The 12,146-nt window shown below is 41.0% G+C and overlaps 1 protein-coding gene across 1 annotated transcript in view; it reads left to right on the forward strand.

The window, feature by feature from the left end:
- Nucleotides 1-12,146, forward strand: part of sspo (SCO-spondin) — a gene marked incomplete at its 3' end in the record, with an annotated part of 37,090 nt that overhangs the window by 10,240 nt on the left and 14,704 nt on the right. The window contains exons 8-25 of the mRNA XM_020588786.1: nucleotides 423-581; nucleotides 868-953; nucleotides 1,324-1,449; nucleotides 2,124-2,280; nucleotides 3,677-3,929; nucleotides 4,046-4,187; nucleotides 4,293-4,422; nucleotides 5,060-5,232; nucleotides 5,475-5,693; nucleotides 5,791-5,956; nucleotides 7,112-7,358; nucleotides 9,092-9,302; nucleotides 10,180-10,274; nucleotides 10,355-10,611; nucleotides 10,715-10,849; nucleotides 10,985-11,187; nucleotides 11,329-11,456; nucleotides 12,061-12,118. Coding sequence (XP_020444442.1) covers nucleotides 423-581; nucleotides 868-953; nucleotides 1,324-1,449; nucleotides 2,124-2,280; nucleotides 3,677-3,929; nucleotides 4,046-4,187; nucleotides 4,293-4,422; nucleotides 5,060-5,232; nucleotides 5,475-5,693; nucleotides 5,791-5,956; nucleotides 7,112-7,358; nucleotides 9,092-9,302; nucleotides 10,180-10,274; nucleotides 10,355-10,611; nucleotides 10,715-10,849; nucleotides 10,985-11,187; nucleotides 11,329-11,456; nucleotides 12,061-12,118 — 2,945 coding nt within the window. The remainder of the gene's footprint in view (nucleotides 1-422; nucleotides 582-867; nucleotides 954-1,323; nucleotides 1,450-2,123; nucleotides 2,281-3,676; nucleotides 3,930-4,045; nucleotides 4,188-4,292; nucleotides 4,423-5,059; nucleotides 5,233-5,474; nucleotides 5,694-5,790; nucleotides 5,957-7,111; nucleotides 7,359-9,091; nucleotides 9,303-10,179; nucleotides 10,275-10,354; nucleotides 10,612-10,714; nucleotides 10,850-10,984; nucleotides 11,188-11,328; nucleotides 11,457-12,060; nucleotides 12,119-12,146) is intronic.

Genomic DNA, 12,146 nt, shown 5'->3' on the forward strand with positions numbered 1-12,146 from the left:
ATATATAAGTAGCACTGTTCTTATCTCAAGTTATTATTTAACAAGTGACATAAAGTGTAATCTTTTCAGGACTACAGTGTAAAATACATTTTGCTTTGTTAGTGTATTCTGTCTCCTCTCTCTTGACTTCATACCCATAAGATATAGATAACGGGTGAAAGCTTTCTTTGCAATGTTTTGCCTCTACTAGAAATAAAATGAAATGCTGTTGGCCAATAACATTGCACAGCAAAGTATAAACCTGCAACAAATCATCCATTTAACCCTCTATAAACCCATAGAGCCAAAACCTGCAATTTTGTTTTTCATTTTCAAGCCATTTTGGCTGTGTTAAATGAATGTAGCTCAAATTTGGCACAGGATATTTATTTTTTAATTGTGGTCTAACTTCCTTAAAGAAAAAAAAATTTTTCATCTTCCAGGAGTGAGTGTCCAGTGGCTGGGCGACTTTGTGTTTGTGGAGAGCAGTCTGGGTGTGAGAGTAAAGTTTGACTTGGCCAATACAGTTTACCTGACAGTGACCGCCGAGCATCTGGCAGCCACCAGGGGGCTCTGTGGAGTCTACAACAACAATGCTGATGGTAAGGGAAGCACAGTAAAAACGAGCTCTCATATGACTATAGGGGTATTAACTACCATCAGGTCATTTTTAGGACACATTAGGACACATTTTCTCAGCCGTACCCTGTCTCTTTTGGAATACCAGCATTCGTGCAGTTCCAAAAAAAAGAGTAATCACATTGAAACAAAACTTTTCAGACTTGATTTAAAGTTATTTAATGACTCATGTTAATACAATATGACTGTAAGATTCACCCCAATCACTGATATGCACATGTATTAATGTATTTGTCTCTTTTGCAATAGATGATTTCACAACAGTAACTGGAACTGTGTCTCAATATGCTGCTAGCTTTGGCAACTCATGGAAGGTTCATGACCAGCAGAATGAAGTAATACTTTGAATGAGTATTTCCCCCTTTTTGCAAAATAACATTATATAATATATAATTTTTTTTTCAGTAAATAGTATATAATTTTTTGTCAGTAACTATGATTGTTCTTTATAAGACACTTGTATAAGATATTTGTACTGTCTGAATGCAAGCTGAAAGGAGCTGTATTGTTAGAATACTTCACAAAATCAGCTGCCACTGAAAAAAACAAAAGCAAGAAACCCTTTGGTTGTAAGAGCTGAATCATTTCAGCAGTTGTTCTTGGTTCAGTGACATTTTACTGTATTTTATATAAAGGGCAAAGTGCATTGTTGAGATGTACCCTCAGTAACTGGGTCTCTCTCTCTCTGTCCCATGCTTTTCTCAGGGCTGTAGCGACGCTGCTGAACTTGGTCACAGCTGTGATGTTTCAGGAGACCCTGCTCTACAAAGGCAGGCAGAATCACGGTGTCACATGCTGCTGGAAAACCCCTTCACACACTGCCACGTCCGGGTCAGACACTTCTGAATTTTAACACAACCACACTGTATTTTTACTGGATCCCATGACCCTTTTGGATATAAAGAAAAAAAGTTCACTGAACCCAAAGTTTGCAATGATCAAAAGGCTTGTTAAAGTACATAATTCATCAGGTGTGAATTGTTAAAGTAGTTCCAAGAAATGGGTTACAGTGATGCAAGCTATACGTACGTTTTAAAGCCAAATGAATTGTAATGACTGCATGGAAACTACTCAAGCTATGTTCACATTACATGCTACAGTGACCCAAATCCAGTTTTGTCCCACTAAGTGACTCAGATCTGAACAAACTAAACTAGTTTTGTTTGTTTGTTTGTTTTTTGTTATTTTTAATCAGATCTGGGCCACGTGCATATTTGGTCCTATAGCTGATCAGAATGGTTAGATAGGAACTTGGGAGAAACTTAACTGAGCATTTTTTGAGAGATTGTATCTTCACAGAATAACAAAGCAATGCATGTTTATTCACACACACAAAAATGTATACATACCACCTGCTTCTCGGTAAGCCTCCATAATTAACAGTGTGTTTACTGGTTTTGGCAGGATTTTTACATTGTGGACTTTGGAAACTCTAGTGATTTTTTTTGCATACTTTTTGATGCAGCTTCTTAAAAGTGTTAAATTAGTGTATTTGTGTCTTTCAGTTGGACCCAGGAGCATACATGGACACCTGTCTCTACCTATACTGCAGCTTACCTCCCAAAGAGAGGGAGGGTGCAGTGTGTGACACTCTGGCCAGCTATGCCCGAGAGTGTGCCCAGCTACATGTCATCATAATGTGGAGGACAGCCACCCTTTGTGGTAATGAAATATGAGTCAGCAACCTGCTGGCTCAGCTAGTTAATGTTTTAGAATACATACAAAACATTTACAGAAAACCATACCCCAACTATGCAGAACACACAGCAGGCTGGCTAGCAGGTAGATAAGGCTAACAAGTTTATTGAGTAGAGAGGGGAAAAAGCAGATGCTCTGAGTCCAGGCTGAAAAAGCCATGTAGACAGAGCAAAAGGCAAATTGAGTCCAAAACAGGAAACAGAGGAATATAAACATTCCTGGCTGAATAGTAAATCCAGTGAAGAAGGCAAAGTTCAACACAAGGGGAACATGAGAAAACACTGTGCAATATATAAGCAAGGGAAAAATTAAATAACACAAATGGACAGAGAGGACTAGAAACTTTAGGCTATAGGAAGCAAAGGTACAGGTAAGCAAATGGGAATCTGACAGGGAACGAATGCTGCTTGGTGGGTTATGCATTGCGCTGGCTGGAGATTGAACAGCACAGCACAGCACAGTACAGCAGGCAGTAGAAGAAGGAAAAAAAGGACAAAGACAAGGGTCTGAGTCAAAAATGACAAGAAAAACATAACGTGGAGACAAGACCAAAACTGAAATTGTGACAATTCTGGGGTCTGTACAACAAAGCAAACAAAGCTTACTCTGGCTCTTTTAGGGTTTCCTGTCCTCACTAGGATTAAAATCAGCTGTTCTGAAAATACAGGCTACATTTGGAGGAAACTTTTGAGCCTAGCTCCCACATAGCTAGTTCACTGCTGCATATCCTTCATGGTTCTCTGGGTCCAAATCTTGTTTGCAGATCTTGTTCAGGTCTCTAATTCTTGGCTCTTCCAGAGCTTGTCCATCCTTATTTTGTATATTCTTTTGACTCTCATATTCTTGGCTCTGTCCACTCTATTGCTTGGGAACACATTTCTGCAAATGAGATTCTGCTCTTGGGCTCCCTGAAATCACTTTAGTTTAAACTTGGGGCACCACTAACTCATCAGTCCCTGCAGATCTGAGACACCTACCAGGCTTGTACTCAGCAAACATATTATACCCAGACCACTGAAAAGACTTGTAGACAGTAACTAGGGCCTTATATTGAATATTATGTACTCAGGTTAACAGTGAGCCTGCTTTGTGACCCTGGAAAAGATAGCTGGCTAACCCATTGATCTCAATTTGGGCTATAGGCCCCTGATGTTGCAATTTCCCAAATTCCCTCAAACACACAAAACATTGATTTTAATGTTGTGTCATTCTCTAGTCATATTGCCTGCAAGCTGATGCTTAAAACAAACTGATATGACCTATTAGCACAGATTTCTCTAAGAGACTGTCAAGAATGTAAAGTATGCATGATGCTAAACCACCACTCTCAGTTTCCTTTTCTTTTTCTCTTTCTTTCCAGGTCGTGTCTGTCCCAGAGGTCAGGTGTTTTCAGACTGTGTATCCTCCTGTCCCCCCAGCTGTGCATCTCCCCAGTCCCCAAGACCTGCTGGATCTGTTGGCCAGTGCAGGGAGGAGTGTGTAGGGGGCTGTGAGTGCCCAATGGGCCTCTACCTTCACCAGGGACTCTGTCTGAAAAGAGAAGACTGTCCATGCTTCCATCGCAGACGCACCTACCAGTCAGGGGACAAAATACAGCAGAAATGCAACACCTGGTAATATTTAAATGTGTGTGCGTGTGTGTTTGGTTGTTTCATACTCTCTGCTTTTTTCTATTTTGCTTCTGACAGCAGCCATAAAATAAACACATATATATTAAATAAAATTCCAGTGTGTGCAGAGCAGGCCAGTGGTTATGTACAGAGGAGAAGTGCGAGGCCCAGTGCAGCTTAATCGGGTCACTACAGGTGACCACCTTTGACAAAAAGAGGTATTCACTACAGGGAGGAGACTGTCCTTTCATTGCAGTGGAGGTGAGACATAAAATTGAAACAAACACATATGTAGTTACAAATATTAGTTGCATTTGTGTGTGTGGTAGCCAATTTTACTTGTTGTTATGCCCTATGTGTGTTTAGGACTTTGTTGACAGGAAGCTGGTGGTGGGTGTACGCTGTGGGAAGTGTACAGCAGGAGGAGGAGACCTAGGTTGTCTAAGGGAGATGTCAGTCACAGCACTACGCACCACAGTCACTATCACAGACACTGGTGAGTTAGATAAACATCCTGATCTGAGTAGACATTCCTGCCAGCACTGCAGAGTCATTCATTATTTTGCACTCTGGTTGTTGGAGCATCAGAGTGATTAACATTGAAGAGGGTTAGTGGAGTGGTACATTGTGCACCACACATTTTTGATATGACTACTAGCAGTCATCATAGTGACTTAAAATCATATGCATATGTACTTAAAAATAGAATAAAAACATTAAAAACATGTCTTTGTTCATCCAAAGTTTCAAGTATCCCTGGTTTGACTGGGTCTGGTGAAAGTGTAGGTGTTCATCATCACACATTCAGCCCACAGACAAGTGAACCCCCTTCATCATATACATGTAATGGCATGCATGGCATCAATATGTTTTCTTACTGGAAAAGCAGTGTATATTTTATTTGTAATTACAGAACAGTTTGTAAAAAGTGTAAAAGCAATGAAAACTGGCAAAGTTTTGCACTCAGCCAATTTGCTAACGTTAGGCGGGGGCTTTATATCTTATGAAACAAAAAACAAATTTAATTTAGGGGTTCACTAGGGGTTCTAAAACTAAAACTTTTTTTTATTGAATTCTAAATGTTTAATATGTTTAGTGCCTTATGATCGCTTAGATTTCATTATTACTTCCAGGTACAGTGACACTGAATGGCCAGAGGGAGGTGTTGCCTGTGCTAACAGGTGATCTCGCTGTGAGGAGGGTCTCTTCCTCATTTCTCTTCATCCAGGCATTTGGAGCCCAGCTACTCTGGTACCTAGATGGACCTTTAGCACTCATCACCTTGCAACCTGGTTTTGCAAACAAGGTGACCATCACATTTTAATGGTTTATTTACTGGTGCCATTTTGGTTCCCAAAATTAAACAAAGATGAAAGCTCCTTGCTATTAGAATCCTGCAGTGTTTCAACCCAAATTTTTTTTTGTATGGGAGAGGCATTTCTGTCATTTCAAATTCTCAGTCAAAATGAACATGATATGTTAGGATTGCAAAGTGGCCATAAATGGAAACTATATGATCACACCATTTTTATTTAATTTATACTTAAGGTCCGTGGCCTGTGTGGAACACTGACATGGAACCAGCAAGATGATTTTACCACCCCAGAAGGAGACGTGGAGAATAGTGTGTCATCCTTCGCAGGGAAATTTACAACAGAACACTGTACTTCACCTGTCGCAGATCCACCTGACCCCTGCGTCACCTACACACAGAGGAGACATTATGCAGAGACAGTGTGCTCTGTCATACACAGCCCTGTTTTTCAGGTGGTATATATGCAGCATGTTAATTCTTCTACTATCTCATCTCTGCCTGTCTTCCTCTCTTTTATTCATACCTGCACCTCCATCCGAATACTTGCAGGTATGTCATGATGTAGTGGACAGGGAGCCCTATTTCCGTCTTTGTATGTCAGAGGTCTGTGGCTGCGCTCCACAGAAGGCCTGTCACTGCACCCTCCTCACTGCCTATGCCTGGCAATGTGTTCAAGAGGGCGTTGAAGTCCACTGGCGTAACAACACCTTCTGCTGTAAGTATGGAGGCCACTGATGAAGTGATGAGTCAGGAAATCCATTGCCATAATAACATGGAGTCCATAGAGTAAGGGGTTAGTTCAGTTATAAATGTGTGGAATACTACCTAACCATTTGTCCTGGGATATGTAAGAAATAACGCTCATGTAAGATTTCTCTTGGTGTCCTGCCACAAATGGTTGCTTAATCAGAGAGTTTCTTTTTTTGTGGTGAATTAATTGTAAAAAAGTGAGGTTGTAGACAGCAGGAGATAGCAATGAAACTAAAACACACTGAATGCTAAACTAGGCAAACATTACACAAAGTCCAGTAGCCATGAGAGAAATGAATGAATAACCAGTCAGGTACTAGCAGTGTAACAGTACATAAAAATCAGTTCAGTACATATACATGTACCTTTACATCCCTAGCTGGTGCCGTAATGGAACTTGGAATAAATATGGAAAATGGCTCGTAGAACTGACCGTAACCTGAGAGCAGTAGTTAAATGTGCTGATAATCTTGGAGTTTGGATGATCCCAGTTTTAACTGAAGGACTGGGGTTGTCAGAAGTGAATGAGTGATGTACTTGCTTTCCTGGGAGATGTTGTAGCTGGGTTGACTGGAGAGATCATGCGGAGATACAATAGAGAGAGAAAAGCTGCTGTTATTTATTCAGAAATGAAGAAACCCTGAATAGAATTTAGTGGCCTTTAGGTTTCAAACTATAAACTAATAATCCTGGATGTGAGTGTCAGCATTGGACCAATCAGGGTCACGCTGTGTTTTCACAGTGTCAAAAGACTTGATATATTTGGCTAATGTGACAGCGTTTGGCAGGACTGAAAGGAGCTGAACCATGTTTTGTTTCTTGGAACTGTTAGTACATGCTTTAATACTTTTGGCTAGCTAGATGAAATAGATCTTTCATAATGGGCTTGTTTTTGCTAAAAAGGTTTGAGAATTAAAGGTCTGGAAGATTTATAGAGACTTACTTCTCTATAAAGGATGTAATAAATATAATTGATTCTTCTTATCATCATACAGTGAATCTCCTTTCATTGTTGCCAGAGTATTGTCTCCAGGTGTTCATCTCTCTTCCTCTAACACACTGAACAAGATAAAGCTATTTTCATTTTTTTAAAACCTTTCTCTTTCTACTTTCTACCCAGCTGTCCAGTGCTCAGGGGGTCAGGTGTATCAGGAATGTGGCCATGCATGTGGGGTCTCCTGTTCAGACCTGCGCCAGGGCTGGAGCTGCAGTGATGGTGGTGGAGCATGTGTTCCAGGTTGCCAGTGCCCACCAGGATTAGTTCAGGACCACCAGAGCCAGTGCGTGCCCATCACCATGTGCCCCTGTGTGCAAGGAGACAAGACATACCAGCCTGGTGCAGTTATTCAGAACAACTGTAATACCTGGTATGTTTAACATTTTGAATGACAATGTATGTCTTAGGTTTGAAACATTTGTAGAATTAGATGTTGCTGGTTATATATTCCAAAATTATTTGATGCAATTTATAGAAACTAAACCAAAAAACAGAAAGTTTCCTTGTTGCTACTTAAATCTGCTCATTTCATGGAACCTCCTTTGAATTTTAATGACTGAATTTCACTTAAGGTTAAATATTAACCTTGCTGCACAGACACGATACTCCTGCAATTAAGGAGAGCCGACATTCTAAACCTGTCAAAAGGAAATATTGAGGAAGGGGTTAACTCAGCACAAGCTCTTGCTGGCCTGTACTGTGTAGATGATATTTTACAGCACCTCATAAACACAGATCTCTGCCTTTTGTGGTTATCTGCATGCAGTTTTTATCATGTTGTCCTGTAGATGTGATAAAGAACAAAAGGGAATAATCATGTTTGACCCTTGATCTCATATAACACATTACACATAACATTACACACAGGCAGCTGCCCCTTCAGTATGAATTCTTGTCCTGGCTGCAGCATGGAAAGGCAGCACTGTTGCTCAACAAGCCTAATCACACAGCCTACTGAATGAAATAAAAAAGCCTTCCAACGGAACATGAGTCACCGCATGATTGCATCCACACAGTTAACAGTACAAGAAAGGCTACAAAATACATAGATATCAATATGCATTCATTGGCCATTACAGCATTTAGAATTCCAAAATTGCTTTGACTAGCATTTATCAAAATGCATGCAGTAAAAATACAATGAAGAGCTGAATTCGATGAATTGTGGCGTTGAATCTCATCATGACTGTTTCCTTCCTCTCATTGCAACACTTGCACATTAGATCCTTGGCAAAGGGCAAATGCACAAGCTGGGCCTTTTGGGCATGAAGCTTGGCACACCTGTGGTCAGTGAAAACATTCTCCAAAGCTGAAAAAGAGTTTTCACATATGACAGTAGAGGCACCAGTTTCAGTGCCATCAACACACTTGGTCTGGAAATGCATTGTATACAAATATGTTTAGCTACAATCCATGAATGAGAGATGGTGGTGGTGGAGGACGGGGGCATGCCTGTCTGGCAGGGGGGACCTGGCCCCTCTGGGCCCCCCCATGGTGCTGACACTGGTTATCCCAGGTGAGTCCCTGGTGGTGTAAGAGCTCTAATGAAATCATTCTATGTTCCTGCTTGCTGCTACAGGATAGGTTGATTTCATTGCATCTCTCTACCACACAACAGCAATGATCATTACATCAAAAATCTGAATCATCTATTAAACACTGAGCCAGAGCAGTCACAATACTACTAGAAAGCTGCATCAATTTGTGTCAGATTCATTGCATGGGCATGTGTTTATGGCAGCACATTGCTCTGTTTTCACAATGCTTTTTTTTTATTATGCTGTAAATGATAAGCTATGTCCCTGCACTGACTCTTGACCTGCCTAAGTGCAATGGGGAAATGGAAAATAAGGATTGGGTAATTATTTACCTTGAATGACAAGCTTTTTATTGATTCCAGTAAAATGACTATTACACCTACACATCTGTAGTAAACTCTACTGAGCCAGCAGAAATAATTGAAAATTCTGGGCCAACCTGACACTTGACTGCATTTTATTCCACTTTGCATTACTTTTTGCCAACTATTAAAATACAACCCTTTATTCATTAATTATATTCGTTTCAATAGTGGCTCTGTTCGCTCTCTTCTTCCCTTCACAGTGTGTGTGAGCGGGGGCTGTTTAACTGCACTCAGAAGCACTGTGAGAAGGTGAATTTGTGTCCAGGCTCTCTGGTCTTCTCCCCACGCTCCTGCCTTCTCACCTGCTCCAGCCTGGACCCTCCTGGCCAGCAGCAGGGTGACAGTGTTGCTCATTTGAGCTGCAAAGAGCCCCTGTCAGGCTGTGTCTGTCCCCAGGGAACAGTCCTACTGGTGGGTCATAACAATAAGATATCTTTTTGATGTTGAGACTGAAGTTTTTTTTCACAGGATATGGTTTGACTTTTCATAGCAGGCAAAACACAATGTCATTAATATACACTAATTAACTGCAGTTTAGTGGTGAAGTAGAGAGGCGATTTCAAAGACTGAGTCAACTAGGTAGTGCTGTTCTTAATTCTCTTAAATCCAGAAAGTTTCTGTAGATCCTAGTAGGTCATCATAAAGTTCTCCTTTTACTTATTCACTTATTTAAAATCAGGACATGCTGTGTTCTGTTAATACAATATGAGTGCTTAATGTTTAGTTCAGTTTCAGCCACTTCTCTCTCAAAATCCAGTTCAGTTTAACTGGTCATGGACTTTCACACTAACAGCAACACAAACATTCAGAATGCAAGCATCATTCAAAATGTAAGTCTCACAAACCTTTGCTTCCACTGAAGTAGCTGTCCAGTCAAGTAAAATATTTTCCTCATTACACTCAGGAGGGGCCAGATCCACTGAGCTGAGCCTCTGAAGTGCTGCCAATTTTCACTTCAGGTCCACTTTAATTAAATATGAGTTGCTGACAAGAAAATGATTAAAGATCTAGTACTAAACAAGTAAACAGAGATGTAAAACTGAGGAAGAAGTGGTCCATTTTTTTAGTTAATTGTATGTGTCATTAAATCTTAAATTTGTTGTCAGAAATAGTTTTTTATGGTGTTGGACAATAATAGCCAATAGATTACACAGGAAATCAGTTGAACATCATCTTATTTAGCTCCTCTTTATTAAAAGGTTGTCTTTAGATAAAAAGGGGTTAAGTATGTCTGATTAGCCACGTTAAGTTTTAACTGATGTACACTGTATTTTCTGGTTTACTCCAGGGTGATCGCTGTGTTCTGCCAGATGAGTGCCCATGTCACCATAATGGTCGACTTTACTACAGCAACGACACCATCACAAAAGACTGCAACATATGGTAATGTAATACATTTGTCTTATTGCATCACATCCCTTTAACATTTCACTCTCTCAACTACATTTCATTCTTTCCCACAGCGTTTGTAAGGAGCGCCGCTGGCACTGCAGCCAGTCTGCTTGTGCCGGTGTTTGTATGGCAACTGGTGATCCACATTATGTGACATTTGACGGTTGCGCTTACTCTTTCCTGGGTGACTGCCAATATGTGCTAGTAAGGGAAAGCAGTGGTTTGTTCAGCATCTCAGCTGAGAATGTGCCCTGTGGGAGCACCGGGGTCACCTGCACAAAGTCAATCACATTCAGCCTGGGAAATACGATCATACACCTGTTGAGAGGTAGGAGGGAAGTGGAGGCTGGATAATAGCAAGTTGTGGTTCATAGCTGCCATTATTTTAGGAATATTTGCTTGAGGTAAGCTGTCTTGTCTCTGTTATTTAGGTAAAGCTGTGACTGTAAATGGGATGCCAGTTACTCTACCAAAGACCTACAGTGGAAGTGGTTTGATTTTGGAAAAAGTTGGCCTGTATGTGTCCCTCTACTCCCGACTTGGTGTCACTCTGCTATGGGATGGAGGTAGGATAAACACACATCAGTTTTCTTTTTTACAGTTTACTTTTTCACACTGAACTTTACCTGTTATGTCTGTGGCTGTGGATATAGGTTAAATAACAAATCAGTGGTAATGTTGTCATTCCATGTTATTTCCAGGAATGCGGGTGTATGTGCGTCTTGCAGCCCACCTGCAGGGTCGGGTCGGGGGCCTGTGTGGTAACTTTGATGGGGATACAGAGAATGACTTCACAACACGGCAGGGAATTGTGGAGTCTACACCTGAGCTGTTTGGAAACTCCTGGAAGGTCAGCCCCTCCTGCCCAGATGTGGCAGATCAGGATCTCCGAGACCCCTGTGCTGTAAGTACAGACGCTTGCCCATTCACACATATGTGCCACTGACACTTGCAGAAGATTAGACTTGGACCTATGACATTGTTGTAAATCTAGTTTTTTTTTTAACTTTGTTTTTATGGCAACTTTTCTCTTTGTTCTGTTCAGCTGAACCCCCATAGAGTGACATGGGCCAGGAAAAGGTGCACAGTCATGACTCAGAATCTGTTCTCTCAGTGCCACCCTGAGGTGCCCTTCCAGCAGTATTATGACTGGTGTGTCTTTGATGCTTGCGGGTGAGTGATAGCACTAATCTACAAAAAGTAGAAGTTATCTTTCCAAAATAGGTAACCTATTATGTAGAGTAGTAGGCCTTTCCAAGACAGGGACTTTCTAACCCTTAACTTGTACCTGTTGTCACAGATTTTGTTTCCATCATTCTTTTTTGTTTCTTTTGTTTTATTTTTCCTCAGTTCTTTGTCTTATAACATTAAGGTCCCCCCTTTCATTTTGTCTGGGTGATCTTATCAAGCAGTTTCAGCTACAGTCTGTGTCATTAACTGTGTAATATTTGATGGAGTTTTCTTTTTAAATTGCAATACAAAACAGCACATTTACCGTACAGAGGACAAAACTTAGAAGACAATACAATAGATACAGGGCAGGCCTCTACCAGGGTCCTGGGAGTCTGAGGGTTCTACACAGTATCTTAGCTATACTTAGAACTGCACTCTTCTGGACAGAGCGCTGATGTTGTTCCTGGAATCTGTTGGAGCCACTCTTCCAGTTTAGAAGTCACAGCTCAGAGTGGCCTTCAGTTTCCACATCCTCTCCAGTTCCTCTTTCAGGCCCTGATACTCCTCCAGCTTCTCATACTCCTTCTTCTTGCTGATGTGCCAGCCTTTTCCAGCCACTGGCAGGATTTTCAAATGTCACAGGAGACACAGGCTGGGGGCTAGTAGGGCCGATGATGGGTTGTTAAAAAG

This window comes from Monopterus albus, unplaced genomic scaffold (assembly GCF_001952655.1).
Source record: "Monopterus albus unplaced genomic scaffold, M_albus_1.0 scaffold627.1, whole genome shotgun sequence".
NCBI classification, from domain to species: domain Eukaryota; kingdom Metazoa; phylum Chordata; class Actinopteri; order Synbranchiformes; family Synbranchidae; genus Monopterus; species Monopterus albus.